Source organism: Nothobranchius furzeri, chromosome 13 (assembly GCF_043380555.1).
Source record: "Nothobranchius furzeri strain GRZ-AD chromosome 13, NfurGRZ-RIMD1, whole genome shotgun sequence".
NCBI lineage: Eukaryota > Metazoa > Chordata > Actinopteri > Cyprinodontiformes > Nothobranchiidae > Nothobranchius > Nothobranchius furzeri.
In genome coordinates, this window is record NC_091753.1 from 56940673 (window position 1) to 56957653 (window position 16981).

General features: G+C 46.3%; 1 protein-coding gene across 1 annotated transcript; it reads left to right on the plus strand.

The window, feature by feature from the left end:
• Window positions 1-809: 809 nt before the first annotated feature.
• LOC129152284 (mucin-12) lies at window positions 810-16976 on the plus strand. The gene is made up of 6 exons (XM_054742336.2): window positions 810-1287; window positions 2935-3051; window positions 3124-4837; window positions 4916-5342; window positions 5448-6176; window positions 12191-16976. Exons 1-6 carry the CDS (start codon window positions 1114-1116, stop codon window positions 14433-14435), a joined length of 5406 nt encoding a protein of 1801 aa, XP_054598311.2. The 5' UTR covers window positions 810-1113; the 3' UTR covers window positions 14436-16976.
• The last annotated feature ends 5 nt before the right edge of the window (window positions 16977-16981 follow it).

Genomic DNA, 16981 nt, shown 5'->3' on the forward strand with positions numbered 1-16981 from the left:
GTTTATGAACTGCATGGTGCTAATTTAAAAAGGAGAAATGATAAATGACCCGCACTTGTATAGCGCCTCTCAGAGTAAGGACTCCAAAGCGCTTTACACTACAGTGTATCATTCATTTATTCACACACACATTCACACACTGATGGTGATGAGCTACGATGTAGCCATATGGCGCGGTATGGGGGCCAAAATTAAGACTACTGCCCAGCAGCAGGAGGCTATATAAATTCCGAAGCAAACTACTGATCTGATTAATGATAAGCTGGCGCCGGTAACTGAGAGGCTGGCGCTGCTTACTGAGGAATAGCACCTTTACCGGCATTATTACTAGATATGCTAGGGACTAGCAGCCCTCGGCTGGTCATTGACTAGTTCGAACACTCCCTCTGATGTCTATTAGCATGGATAGGCTAGCGTTAGCCTGGATGGGCTGGTGTTAGCATTGGAGTGGCTTGCCATTAGCGTGCCTAGGCTGGCCACTAGCTGGATTTCCTACCCCCTTGACAGACCTTAAGCATGGATAGGCTGGCATTAGCATCGGAGAGGCTAGCCATTAGCATGTCTGGGAGAGTCACTAGTCAGCTAGTGGCCAGCCTAGGCACGCTAATGGCAAGCCACTCCAATGCTAATGCCAGCCCGTCCAGGCTAACGCTAGCCTATCCATGCTAATAGACAGCAGAGGGAGTGTGTGAACCAGTCAATGACCAGCCGAGGGTTGCTAGTCCCTAGCATATCTAGTAGTAACGCCGGTAAAGGTGCTAGTCCTCGGTAAGCAGCGCCAGCCTCTCAGTTACCGGCGCCAGCTTATCATTAATCAGATCAGTAGTTTGCCTCGGAATTTATATAGCCTCCGGCTGCTGGGCAGTAGTCTTAATTTTGGCCCCCATACCGCGCCATAGTAGCCACAGCTGCCCTGGGGCGCACTGACAGAGGTGTAAAAACTAAAGTTATGACAGTCGGACACACCCACTAACTCTCCTATTTCTTAAATCTTAGTTTGAAAAATCCATTCGTCATTTCATTCACATCTGTGACATTAGCAGGGCATATTTGACTTCGGTGTTTTTAAATTTACCAGTCTCTGTTTCTGATGGTTATTTTTAGACGTTTGTGATGAACGTTGGTGTTGTTTTGCGGCAGGCGGGCAGCGAGGGCGAGCTCTGCACCGCAGACGCTTTGGGCTCGGCAGGCAGCAGCAGCACTCTGGCGTCCTCCGTCATAGAGGTAGACGTGGAGCAAGACGATCCGAGGAGGCCGCTGCAGCGAAGAACAGAGCAGCGTGGGGAGGTAACACACAGGACAGAGGGTCGGCAAGTTGGTCGCATAAAACAGAATAATACCGTAGATAAATGAGACGTTAGTAGGATCAGGAGGTCCAAACATGTAGAGACAGCAGCCAAAATCACCCAGATGAAAATAATCACAGACCACAAACATTTAGTTTTATTTGTTAAAAATTGGAAAAGGAAATTTTACTTTTAAACAAACATTAAACACAAATTCTGCCCGTCTTGATTTGCGCTGCACAGAATCGCTACGAGGGCCACAAAGAGCCCACGGGACCCACTTTGGAGAAAGCAGTTTTGCTGAATCTGCAAAGAGATTGCAAATGCTTTAGGTCTATCTGTAGAAAAAATGTACATACAAAATTTGTCAGTTCTTTAAAGGGACGTTATGGAAGTGTGACAGCCAAAACGTGTAGAAATAATAAATGTCTTCTTCATACATTCTCCTGCAATGCCCTGGTCCTGTAGAATGAGCCCTGGCATTTTTACTGTGATTGCCTGTTTTTCTGTAAAATCACAGAAAAAGAGAGATGCTCAGGTCGAGCAGGCTGCTTCATGCGCGTTCACGCTCAGACATAGCCCGTAGCATTTGCCGTTCGTAGCTTTAGCAGCAGAGAGAGAGGCAGTGCCACTTTGTCGCTGTTCCTAACGCCTAGTGACAAAGCTAGCTACATTTCTGAGGACCCTTAGCTACTTTCTGTAGAACTTTCTTCTAGATATTTCCTGCTAATTAGCAACAAAATAGCCATTTTCACTCCGAACCGTTCTTTGAACGTTGTTTCAGCTGTCATCAAGGATATAAATGTTACAGATAACATGAATGTTACTAGAGTTTAGCTCACCTTGTAAGATGTCTGTCTCCCATGCAGAAGAACCCAAGCTCGATTCTGGATGTGAACATAGTTCATTTAGAGTTTCTTTTTTACATTAATGGTATATTTTTTTACAGTAAGATGCCCAAATTTTTATTTGAGACTCGCCGAACGGCATTGAATTCGCAGATAGAAAAGATGTGGGTTCAACTTTCATTTTGGAACAATTTTTCAAGCAAGGGAAGGGAATGATCTGAGCATGCAGGAGGACTGACCCATCATAAACCTTTGTCGGCTGTGCTGAAGAGAAAGGTACAGAACCAAATTATTTAATTGATTAGCTGCGCGTTCTCCTGTCCTCTGTCCTCCGGGCCACACACACACACACACACACACACACACACACACACACACACACACACACACACACACACACACACACACACACACACGGGACTGTCTCAGCTGTAATTTTCATTAAGGAGTGTGCACGTACAGTATGCGCTCCTCGTGCACGAGCCTACTAATGAAGCTGTCGTTACGCTTTTTGCCTGAGGGGGCAATCGCGAGCATAAAAATTCAAAAGTCCGTAAAGTCCCTTTAAATATTTTTCACACTATCCCGGATGAGCCCCCATATATGAAGATTGTATTGTCCCCTTTTAAATGTGAGATTCAGCGATCTGAAGGGATCGGAGCTAAAACGGTTCCAACAGGGAAAAGAAAAAACATTCATTCAGTTGATCTTTATTAAGGTTTGTGTAACTCTCATTATTATGAACATTTTTCACTCGGTTATTTTCTTGCATTCAGATATTTTCTTTTTGTTTAAATTAGGAGGAAGAGGACGACGAGGAGTTGAACCCCCTCAGCCCTCCTCCTGCTTTGTCCATAACTGAGGAGATCCTGGAGTTCATTAACCAGAGCAGAACCAGAGAAAGAACCACATCCATGGTTAGATACCATCATCTCCACATGTCTATAGCAGGAATTTATCATTTCAACATATTCTCACTTCCTCTCCAGGAGCAAACCCAGGATCAGCTCAGTGAAACCAAGTCTCCGTCAAACAGAACCAACTTCTCCTGCCCGCTACCACCAATCTCCTCCAGTCCAGAACAAAGACCATCATCTCAGCAGGAACGAGAACTGGAGAACGACACCAGCCTTCAGAATCAACCCAGTGAAAATCCGGCAGTAACAAACAAAGATCAAGAGTTTCCAGAAGCATCAAGTCCAGCAGAGAAGACACAAGATGAGGATGAAGAAGATAAAGCTGAGACGCACGCATGTGACACAGAAGATGTCGGAGCTCTTGATCCATCAACACCAACAATCCTCCATCCCTCTATCCCTTCAGAGAAAATTGCAGAGATCAGCTGTGACTCGCCCAAAACTGAGGCTGACCAAGAGTTCACCCACTCTTCCCAAAGTCCAGGCCTCACTCCCCCCAGCCAGAAGTGTCAGCCTCTTAAAAGAAGCTCCCACTTCACCAAGAGAGACCAGAAGATCATTGAAAAGATCAGAAGTTATTATGAGGCTGCAGCAGAGACTGAAGAGGACAAGGTGGAGGAGGAGGAGGAGGTGGAGGAGGAAGAGCCAGGAGAGGGAGAGCTGTCAAGAAGAAGAAACAGTTTCTCACAAATCCCATCTGGTTTGGTGAAAGAGTCAGTATCACGCTTCAGTGTGGGAGAACACCCAGAGGAGCCGACAAGTCCTCAGTCCCCACACAAGATGGAGGTAGAGGCAGAGTCCAGTTCCTTAGCTGCGCCAACATCTCCTCCAGCAGAATCAAACCCCGATGAAGATAAACCAGTCGGCTTTCTTCCTTCTGCTCCTGCTGAGTCTATAGTCTCTGATGTGATAGAAGCCACGGACTCTCCAAACCAAAGTGATCCAAATCCAAACCTGCTTGTTGAGCAGGAGATTGGGATTCAAGATGGGAATGGGAATGTCTGTGAGGGATATTTGGATGAAGGTGTAGAGGAAACAGAGGAGGGGGAGACTCTTGTAGGTTCTGAGCAGCATGATGGAGAGTCAGCGGAAGAGGAAAAGTCATCTGTTTCTGAACACCAGGATATTGAAGAAGAAAACACCACAGCTGTAAGTCAGACTAACATCAAAGATCATGACCCTAAGCAAGCAGAACCAAACATGAGCCCAGCAGAACCCCCTACACACCAGCCTCGAGAAGAACAGCATCAAAACACCAAAGAGGACAAAGATGTGTCGTCTTTGTCTAAAACCAAAAATGGAGACCAGGCAAAGTCCAAAAGGAACCTCGAGGGGTTCCCCAGTCAGATAAAAGTGGGCCGATGGTCCCGCCACTCCCGGATCGTCACTGCTAACCGAGCGTTGTTCGAGGGCATGGCGTCTGACGTCACCGGAATCGGGTTATTTGAGGCAAACCCGGTGGTAGACCCAGTCCTGATGGAGAACTCGGAACGTATTCTAAGCAAAGTCCAGACCCTGGCCCGGATGTACACTGCCAAAGCCAGCACCATGAAGGTCCCACTGCATCATAAACGAGCCAGCTCTGTACGGAGCCAGCTGTGGGCTTCTACAAGACTGTCAAGAACTTCAACTGGAAACCAAAACAAAAGCTCTGCGCAGCCTGAAATGGACCTCAGTCAGTCCAAACCTGAGCCCCAAACCAGTCAGCAACTAGGTGGACCTGACAGTCAGAACCAGACCTGGCAAATTCAAAGAACCCAGGAAGAGGGATGGATCAAGACGGATGGTGGGCTCAGGTCTTCTGACCATCACCAAACTAATGCACAAGTTATGAGTATTAATATTTTCTTCTATTTGTTTGTAGATCTCCAAGAGAAGGTGGTGTCCCCCCATGAGCCTCTGCTGTGTGACTTCATAAGCCCCACCTGTCCCCGGGGGAGTGGATTTAACCTGTCCAGACCCAGAGACTTCATCTCAGCCTTGACCAAAGACTCCAGCCTGGGCTTCTATTCAAGTGGTCAACCCGCCACATCACAAGAAGCTCCATCTTCTCCATCAAGCAACTGCTCACAGAGTGAAGCTCAGAGCCACCGCACCACTAATCCAGGACCATCTGCAGAAACACCCCATCAAAGCAGAACAAAGGCTGAGACTCAGGAGTCCGGTTGGTTCTGTTCCACCAATACCCCCTTCTCAGCACCACCCACAGTCCTGGGAAGCTCAGAGCTTAGAGAGTCTTCTGCAGAACCAGGCCGAGCTGTTTGCTCAGAAGAGCCGCCGAAGTCAGATGAGTGAGTTGAGCTTTTAGAAAAGATGATGTCATGAACAGCCATGAAAAGCTGTTGCTATCATAACTGTTGAAGTGTCTCTTTAACTTGATTTGCTTTTATTTACAGTTTGGAGCTCAATGAAGAACTCTGTGTTTACTCAGTTGGAGAAGATTCAACATCTATAGGCGCCCATCCAGTTCCAGCAGAGCCAAGTCCGTCCGCTCTCAGCACACTTCAGCGCCAGGGTCACCGAGGCTCAGGCGACAAACATCAGCTGGATTCAGCAGTCGTGGAACAAAAACCAGATCAGCAGGAGCCAGAAGGCATTTACTCTAGACTCAACAATGACAAGGATCTCTCTGACATGATGACTGGTAGTCCAGGATCTGGATCGTTACTTTGGATGGATGCAACTAATGGAGAAGAAGCCTCAAGACAACTGTTGAGGCAAGCCCAATCAGAGTACAGCAGCACTTGGATGTCTCCACCAGGAATGAGCGTAGAACTGATCAAACAGGAAGTACTGGTTGAGGAACAGGCCACTGGGAGATCAAAGAAACACTCAAATGATGGTGATCCTTCAATGATCTGTGCAGAAGATCTAGTTCCAGGAGATCTTCCTATTCTACCTCCAATGAGTCTGCATATGACCTCTGACCCCCCACAGGCTCAGGAATCATCTAGTCCATGGATATCAGTTCAAAGTTCAGTATCCACGGATCCCTGCCCTTCATCATCTGCGGACTTCCTCCCAACATTCACCAGCTTGAGGCCAGTGGACCTGCCGACCACTCAGGGCAAGCAGGCCTCAGCTGTTTCCTGGATCTCCAGCAGCACGTCTGAGGATGACATCAGGTGTGTGTAAAAACAATGCAGGGACTGGTTTTAATCAAACATAACTAAACATGCACACTGGAGGTTGATTGAATAGCTGCAGTGTTTATCCCGGACTAACGGAACCTTAGTCGGTTCAAACGAGAGGAATATTGGTGGATTTTGGGATCATCTGTTTTAACCTTTGTCTCCATATGGATTAGAAACCAAAACAATGTTGTCTTCATTTCAGCTCTTTATAAAATATTTATTAGTCTGAACTGATGTTTGTACAAAACTTGGAAGAAACATTTTTGTTCTGACACAACAAGGTTGCCTAATAGCTTCTGGTTTGGAGCTGAAAGGGAAAATGTTTTCAGAAGTATTTAATGAAGTTGAAGCCAGATGTTGAAGAGTAGCAGTTTGTAGTTTTTCCATCCACAGAAACACAACTGAGCCAAGATCCTGTCCGAATCTCATTGGCTCATTTAACCTTGCATGGGACCAAACTGTGTCCAACTTCTGTTAAAAGTATTCTTTAGAGCTGTAAAACCATACCATACCAATCCATACCATACCAATCCATACCATACCATACCATACCATACCATACCATACCAATCCATACCATACCATACCATACCAAACCATACCATACCAATCCATACCATACCATACCATACCAAACCATACCATACCAATCCATACCATACCATACCCATACCCATACCATAACCATACCATACCATACCAATCCATTCCATACCATAACCATACCATACCATACCAATCCATACCACACCAATCCATACCATACCAATCCAATCCATACCATACCATACCCATACCATACCATACCAATCCATACCATACCATACCATACCATACCAATCCATACCATACCATACCATACCAATCCATTCCATACCATAACCATACCATACCATACCATACCAATCCATACCACACCAATCCATACCATACCAATCCAATCCATACCATACCCATACCATACCATACCAATCCATACCATACCATACCATACCATACCAATCCATACCATACCATACCATACCAAACCATACCATACCATACCAATACCATACCATAACCATACCATACCATACCATACCAATCCATACCATACCATAACATACCATACCATACCATACCAATCCATACCATAACCATACCATACCATACCAATCCATACCATACCATAACCATACCATACCATACCAATCCATACCATACCATAACATACCATACCATACCATACCATACCATACCATACCAATCCATACCATAACCATACCATACCATACCAATCCATACCATAACCATACCATACCATACCATACCATACCAATCCATACCATAACCACACCATACCATACCATACCATACCATACCAATCCATACCATAACCATACCATACCAATCCATACCACACCAATCCATACCATACCAATCCAATCCATACCATACCATACCATACCCATACCATAACCATACCATACCAATCCATACCACACCAATCCATACCATACCAATCCAATCCATACCATACCATACCATACCATACCCATACCATACCAATCCATACCATACCTATCCATACCATACCATACCAATCCATACCATACCATACCATACCATACCATACCATACCATACCAATCCATACCATACCATAACATACCATACCATACCATAACCATACCATACCATACCAATCCATACCATAACCATACCATACCATACCATACCAATCCATACCATAACCATACCATACCAATCCATACCACACCAATCCATACCATACCAATCCAATCCATACCATACCATACCCATACCATAACCATACCATACCAATCCATACCACACCAATCCATACCATACCAATCCAATCCATACCATACCATACCCATACCATACCAATCCATACCATACCTATCCATACCATACCATACCATACCATACCAAACCAAACCTTACCATACCAAACCAAACCATACCATACCATACCATACCATACCAATCCATACCATACCAATCCATACCATAAAATGCCATACCATACCAAACCATACCATACCATACCATACCATACCAAACCAAACCAAACCAAACCTTACCATACCATACCATACCATACCAATCCATACCATACCATAACCATACCATACCATACCAATCCATACCATACCAATCCATACCATACCAATCCATACCATACCAATCCATACCATAAAATACCATACCATACCATACCATACCAAACCAAACCATACCATACCATACCAATCCATACCATACATAGCCATACCATACCATACCAATCCATACCATACCAATCCATACCATACCAATCCATACCATAAAATACCATACCATACCATACCATACCAAACCAAACCAAACCTTACCATACCATACCATACCATACCATACCAATCCATACCATACCAATCCATACCATAAAATACCATACCATACCAAACCATACCATACCATACCAAACCAAACCAAACCTTACCATACCATACCAATCCATACCATACCAATCCATACCATACCATGCCAATCCATACCATACCATAACCATACCATACCATACCAATCCATACCATACCATCCCCATACCATACCATACCAATCCATACCATACCATACCAATCCATACCACAACCATACCATACCATACCAATCCATACCACACCAATCCATACCATACCATACCAATCCAATCCATACCATACCATACCATACCATACCCATACCATACCATACCATACCAATCCATACCATACCATAACCATACCATACCACACCATAACCATACCATGCCATACCATACCAATCCATACCATACCATACCATACCATACCATAACCATACCATACCAAACCAATCCATACCACACCAATCCATACCATACCAATCCAATCCATACCATACCATACCAATCCAGTCCTTACCATACCATACCATACCAGCTTTATGTCTGAAGCACATTTAAAAGTCTGCATGACAGCTGACCAAAGTGCTGCACAAGAAGAGAGGCAAGCAAAAATGGGTACAGATATAAACATTGCACCAGAGAAACTTAAGATCATTATACTAGTAAAACTACATTAAAATAGAGGCAGCATAAAATGCAGACTATAATGTTAAAAGGACAAATCGCCTAAAAGTAGAGGCAAAGCATAGGAATAAAACTCACATATAAAAACAAGAAGGTAGCCGCCCACCAGAAGCCTGATAAAAGTAGGACCTCAGTACTGATTTAAACCAAGCAAGGAAGGGAGCCGGCCTCGCTGAGCGAGGGATTGTGTTCCTGTGTTTGGGGCTGCAAAATTTCATTTTGGGGGTACATAATAGCAGGTGATCTTAAGATATGCGAGGGAGGGGGGGGGTGATCAACTCAGATAGGTACGGAGGGGCTTGATCATCTAGAGCTTTATAGACGATGGTCAGAACATTAAAACTCACCTATGGGGATCCAGTGAAGGTATGACATGACAACGTCTGTCCGAGCTGGTCTGGAACCTGGCTGCAGCGTTTCCTGTGTCTGTGTTATGAAGGGAAGGTGTTGCTTGTGTTGTCTTTATTGTTTTAAAGATAAAGGTAAACCCAGGCTGTTTAGTTGATATGGGGATGATTTGCTGGCTTTGTAGTCCTGCTAACAACGCTGCTGCTGCGTCCTTGGCTCATTGCCAGCAGAAGATCTGGCTCAAGCAACGCCATGCACGTGTGCTGCCTTGCAGGTTCAGCCGAAAGCAAAAACAACAGAACCAGAGAAACGTTTGGTTTTGGAAATCACAAAGCCGCAGTCAGACATAAACAGAGTTCTGGTTTTGATTTACTGCAACGTGAAAGCCACATGGTGTGAATTTCATCTCAAAACCCAAAGCAGGATGTGAAGACTGGTCCAGATCCAATGTAGGAGATTTCATTTGCTTTAAAGGCAGACGGTAGAAAAACACTCCTGAAAAATTCTGAAGAACCTTCTAGAGGCACCAGCAAATGCTTTTAACTGAAATGATTTCAGCCCTGAAACCAAATTCCAAACAAAACTGAAATCTTTATGTTCTTAGTTTGGTTTACAGCAACCAGAAGGTAATGAAGAATATAATGTACTGACAGGATCCTCTGGAGGTTTCTTCCTGTTAAAAGGGAGTTTTCCTCTCTACTGTTGCTGCATGCTTGCTTAGTATGAGGATTGCTGTAAAGACTCTGACACTAGTCAGTGACTCGATGCAACCTGCTGGGTTCCTTATATAGGAAACTTTTTTCTGATTGGCTTAATGAACTGTGGTCTCATTTATCAAACATTGGTAGAATCCTTACTATAACTGTACTTAAGCTCAGCAAAAAAAATGTACTCACGCCAAGTAGGTTTGTGATCTATCAAACATGGAGTACGCACAGCTGCACGCAACCTCCGCTTCATAAATCATAAACTATCTAGAAAGGTTCTCAGCTGCATTTTAGTCACATCCCGCCCTCACCACGCCCACTTACTGCCATATATAGTCAATGCAAAGTGCCTTGTGGATCTCATGCATATACATAAGCCGGCTGTTGCAGCGCTCCGCCAATGACATGGCGACCGTAGATCAAGGCAGATCAAGGAAGCGCTATTTCACAGAAGCAGAAGTTGGTACTTGTGGGTGAGGTGGAGAAATGACAGGAAGTGCTTTTGCAAAACAAATAAGAGAAAATCCACCGAGTGGCACGGCGTTGCTGAAGCCGTCAATGTTGGGTTTTTCTGAGAGATCTGTGGCGGATATTAAAAATAGTCCAATAGGGATTCAATCCCCAGACTCCCAAGTGAAAGTCACGCACGCTAACCAGTCAGCCAAACAGAGATCTGCCGCGTACAAGTAGCCAGGGCACATGATCAATCGGGTCACAATGACAGGACACACACTGTCACAGACGCATGATGTTCTGTCTCAATCTGTCCCCCGCTGATATTCTGCATTCCGTATTCTGCGCTTCAGGCTGTGTGTGTGTGTGTGTGTGTGTGTGTGTGTGTGTGTGAGTGTGTGTGTGTGCGTGTGCGCGTGGGTGTGTGTGCACGCGCATGTGTGTGTGGGGGGTCTTCTGTGTGAAAATGAAGCGGTACAAGTGATAATGCTGCAGGATTTCATAATTGTATCTTCTCAGCAGCAGCACTGCAGGTGCTCTCCATGTCCAACATGTGTGTAAGTCAGGTCCTTAGTCAACTTAAAGTTGCGCACATTTTTCCGCTAAGTTTTCTTTCATAAATCCCAAAGTTTGCGTGGGAAGTTGCTTACGCAGTTTTCCAACCCCGTTTTGTGCGTAAGCAAGCTTGATAAATGAGGCCCCTGACCTGTATTGGAATGTTTACTGTGCGAAGGTCCTTGAGACGACTCTTGTCCTGATTTGGCGCTTTATAAATAAACTTGAACTTGAATATATTGATATTGTGGGGAAATAATGTTTATCTTGAGTTTGAGACAAATTGTTCTGCAGAAGCTCGACCTGCTGCTCAAAAACTTGAAGCTACAAACAGTTTTTTGTGCCTCTTAACAACGTTCTAACATAGTATAGCTATGGATTTATTATGGAGATTATAAAAAAGGTGTTTTCTAAACAGGTGAGGAGGGTGCTCAGACCAAACCAATGATTGAACCAGTTGTCAGTCTCACTGAACCTCCGCACTTCCACGATTCTCCAGGTCCTCCACTCGTCACACACTCACATATTTATAACCAGAACACCACTGGCGTGAGACGTTCTCCACTCAATAATATCAGAGGAGGAGAAACAGCCGGCTGCTACCACTTCAGCCTTGGGATAAACTACCAGAGTCCCAAAAAGAAAAACACCGTTTGAAGTCACGGACAACAAGAGACTTTTGGACCTAAAACGGCGACAGGTGTTTAGCGCTCTCTCGTTTCTTCTGGCAATGTGCAGTCCTGTATCGGGGGCGTGGCCTAGGGATTATAACAGATGGGAGGGGTGAGAGTTTGTGTTTAAAAGTCACTGCAGCTTTAACTTAGATTTTGTTTGTTTTTTCTCCAGGAGGCCAGACCAGCCGGTCTCAGGATCCAGCTCCCACACATCAACCCCTGTCACTTTCAGACCCAGCTTCAAGGACCACTCCTCCTCTCCTCTTCGATCTCCTCCTACCTCCTCTGTCCCATCACCTCCCTGCTCCTCACATTTCAGGGTCATCCCAGCATCCTCTCCGACCCCTGTGTCTCCTGCAGGCTTCCCCTCCAAGGCCCTGTCCTGTTTATCACCGTCACGTTCTTCTTGCTCCTCCACAGACGTGCCTTCATCTGGAAGGCGCTCGTCTTCATCAAGAACCGACCGCGACGCCTCCCAAGTGCCCCCCTCTTCCCTCTGTTCTCCACCGTGTTCCTCCTCAGTTGCTTCTGCATTCACCAGGTCTTTAGCAGCCTCCTGTATAAGTCAGTCTATCAGTCAAAGCATGGCTAAACACACAGCACGGCAACAAGCCACACCCACCCCTACTCCTCATCTGCAACGGTGCTCCCCTTTTCCCAAACCCTGCCCATCTCGACAGGACCCCAGTGCTCCTGCCTATTCCCAACTGGGAGTCAGTAACGATAGCTACCAACATTCCAGTTGTCCCCCATCCTCTCTGCGATCCTTGTGTCCATCTCCTTCCTTGGTCCATTCCCCTTCTGTTCCCCATTTCCCTCCTTCTCCATCTGCAAGTCTTCATCAGCGTTTCTACTCTTCACCTCCTTCCCCTCGTCCACCATTCCTTCACTCAAAAACAGATCCATTAAAGAATGGCAACAGGAACAACAGCAATAACAAGGCTTCAGCAGCCACCAGAGGTGCAGTCAGCGACGTTGGCTGGTCTCTGGCCGACGGCGACGCTATGCTAACAACCCCGAAGCACACGGCTCTCTGGTCAGGATCACACAACCGCGTAGCTCAGCCTTTTTCTGCGTCTGAACCCAGCTCACGGGTCCAGTCCCCGTCTCCATCTCCTACCCCAGCATCATTTTTCACACCCTGTTCTCCACCTCCTCAACATAATTACTCCTCCCCCATGGCAAACAAACCCCCCCACCCTCGCAGCACCCGGGTAGGAGGTTCCCACAACCACTCAGATCTTCACATGGACTTGCCCAGAGCTTCTTCAGTAGGTTCAGCATTTGGGGATTCTTCTTTCTGTTTGAGCCCTCGGACCCTTTCCCCTCCCCCCATAGGTGTCCCAGCCTGGACCAATAATGTGGCAACTCCTCAGCCTAGGAACCCTCGGTGCGCGCCCTCCTCTCCATCTTATCCTTCAGCTTTAAGATCACCAACACAAGATGTTTACCCCTTCCACAGTTCTCCCTCCTCCTCTTTTGTCCCAGGGAGGAGTTTAAATTCAGGATCCTGTCCTCTTCCCTCCCAAACCCTCCGTAGGTCCCTTTCTTCCAACCTTGCCGACAGACCTTCAAGTGCAGCCCAGAGCAGTGGGAGTGGAATCAGTCATTCCTTGGCAGACAGACGCAGAAGATCCCTCGGCTTTAGCAGCAGCAGTGTCCAAGAATGTTGTGATCCTCACGAGTCCTGTCCAACTAGTGGGTGGTCCTCACGCACCAGTTCCCCTTCCTGTCTCAGTCCTGGAGCTGGGATTCGATCCCTAGTTTCACCCAGCAGGTTTAGCCCTGCTAAGGGCTCTCATGGTGGGCAGCATCACAGCAGTATTCCCTGGTCTGAGCTTTCAAACCCGTACAATGGAACCGAAACAGATGCTACGTCCACCATCATTGCCTCCTCTCCTCCTCCTCTCTCCTCACTGCGCTTCATCGCCTCCCCCGGGCCATCGAATAGCCAGAACGAGTGGGGGGCCTCAGAACTGGAGGAGGGTAGCTGCCGCAGTCAGCTGATCTGTGCTTATGTAGGCCGGCCCTCCCAGAGACAGAACATGTCCTCTTCGTGCCTGGTTTTCTCCTCCTCAGGAATGACCTCTCCTCCACCAAACCCATACCGGCACAATCAAATTCAAGTCCAGAGACAAACCACCTCCCCAGTCTCCTCCCCTGCACCCCTGAGGTCATCGCCTCTGCCCTCTGGCCTTTCATCTCCTACCAGACTTGGGAACCAGAAGGCCAGCTACGCCACCACAGTCAACCTACAGATTGCTGGAAGTGGACGAATAACGTCCTTCAGCACCGCCCAGGTTAGCCTGACCCAGACCCTGCAGGGGGGGGCTGTTCCTCCAGGACCAGGACAGGTGGCAAGGAGAGTTAGCATCAATGGACTTTCCCCGGTTCCTCAGAGCTATAACCAGCTATGAAGGGAAGAGCAACATCGTGGAAGATGTTCTGATGAGGCGTTAAAAGAGAAGAGCTAACGGAGTTCCTGTAGCTTCTGGTCCAGATGTTCTGGATCTGGTCCCTCTCTGGATTGGACCATAAACTCTCAAGGTGTCAGGGTGCAACAAGAATCACACATGAGAAGTGCTGCTGATGCAGTCTGACTTTACAATCCCAGGATTATTCCAGAATAGCACCAGGATGAAGCAGAGATGATTCCAGGACAATCCAAACTACAGATGACAGCTGGACATGAAGTTTGACACTTTGGCAGTTGGAGGTTGACTTTTTATCTGTAGATCTGACGACTTCTCAGAGGTCAAATCAGCTTTTGAGATTTTCTAACTTTTATTATTTTAAAGAGCTGAAGTTCTGGTTTCAGGCTGAGATCCGTGTAAAGTGTCTGAGTTTGACTTTCAGCGAGGCCAGTGTTGAACTGTGGTGGTCAGTAATAATCTGTATTATTCCTTTTTTATTTTGTTTTTTATTTATGAAGTTGTTCTTGTTCTCCTTTGGCACTTCGTATCCTTAAAGTCATGCTGGTATTTTTGCACAGCGTCCTTGTGTGTGTGTGTGTGTGTGTGTGCGTGCGTGCGTGCGTGCGTGTGTGTGTGTGTGTGTGTGTGTGTGTGTGTGCGTGTGGGCGTGTGTGTGTGTCTTGGACATGACGTGTCTGGTAGTTCTCAGCTAACTTCAGACCAAACTGGCATCTTTGTGTTTTTATGCTGTTTCTGATCCCGTCTCCACTCGACTGTTTGTCCTGTTTCAGTTCTCATATTAAGATCTCAGATCAGCTTTTGTTTCAAAAGGTTTGTCTGATTTAAATTGCCTCAGTCAGTGCCCCTCGGGGCAGCTGCAGCTACATTATAGCTTATCTCCACCCGTCTAAGAATGGGTGAATGACTGTAGTGTTGTAAACATATACATATATGGACAATGGGTTTCCATGGACTCCAATAATATGTTTTTGTGCTAAAATGGGAGGTGGCCACCACCGCCATTTTGACCGTGCCACAGGTTCCGTCAAGCCCAGACAATTCCACAAAAGGCAAGAGAGGTGGAGCTGAGGGTGGGGCTGTAAGGCTGGGATCAACTGACGACACCCGGTCGAGCTAGCTACAAGCTAACCTGAAGCTAACCCAAAGCTAACGCGGAGATGGGAGCTAAGCTAACGGAGGTAGCAACCTAGCTACAACCGGAGTTAACTGTGCACAACACCAGAGCTTCTGAGTCAGAGATACGCCGGGCTGACCGCTGGGTAAAACTGGGTGGAACACAGAGGTCTCCCGAAAGCTGCTGAAAGCCGGCAGCCCGCGCAGCAGACAAGCGCCGCTGCGATCTGAGATGCGCAGAGCTGCCGCTGGGGAGAACCGGGTGGAAGGATTTCCATCCCAGAGCTCCACAAGCCGGCAGCCTGCGCAGCAGAAAGAAGTCGCGATCAGACAGAGATGCACCGAGCTGCGGGGAGGGGAGAACGGGTGGAAAACATCGGTCTCCCGGGAGCTCCACAAGCCGATAGTGGGAACCCAGCTCCACCAACATGTTATATTTCAACCCATTTTCTAAAGTGCAGCATTATGTTAAATGCACTGGGTTTTACCCTATTACATTTAAATTTCATGGTTAAACAGTACATGTTAAAATCTAAGCTCAGCTCGGCAGTGACCTAAAATACATAAATATAATTTTACTTACCGAAAAAATGAAGTGGAGACTCCTTGGACGCTCTATTAGTGCAATTAATGCCACAGCAAGTCATTTTGTCCAACAATTGCACAAATAATATCCAAACAAGAATACACAAACACAGAGACTCCCGGAACAGTTTCCAGGCCAGACCGAGGCTCTACTGAGGCCTTTCCACGGAGCTAGCTCTGTGGTCACGTGGGTCTGATGCTCATTAATTATTCAGAATTTTAGGCTTTTAATACACTTAAACAGAAGAGTGAGAAAAAAATTCACCCCCCTCAGAGTTGTCATGAGTGTAAACTAGATCATTTAACCCAAAAACATGTTCTGGTACCAGGCTGTAAACATGTTTATTTCTGCTGTGAAATTGGTATTTTTAACATGGGAGTCAATGAGGATTTGCTCGCTTCTGACACCAGCCCCTAGTGGATGAGGGTGGAACTGCAATTTATTTCACTTCCGCGTTTGCTTCAATTTTTCACCCACATTGTGGGGGCTTGGTTGTAAAGCACCTTGGGGGGTTCTAGGCCTTTAGACTACAGGCCATTTACCATATCTAATTTAAATGAAATACATCCTTTAAAGTGGTTCTGCGACGACTACCGAGTCAACATAATCACATACCGGCTGCTAACCTGTGGGTTTATTGGAGCCTTGAACATAAAGGTGGGGGATGAGAGTGAAGCCAGGAGGGGACAGGTTTCTGCTGGGCGCTGATGGACAAACAGGAGTGGAACAGGACACTAGTAATAAAACAAAAAGGAAATCTAGATCGTCTTTATCTGATAAGTTTGGGAGAGTCGGTGGAAAAATAAAAGTGTGAAGTTAAACCACATGC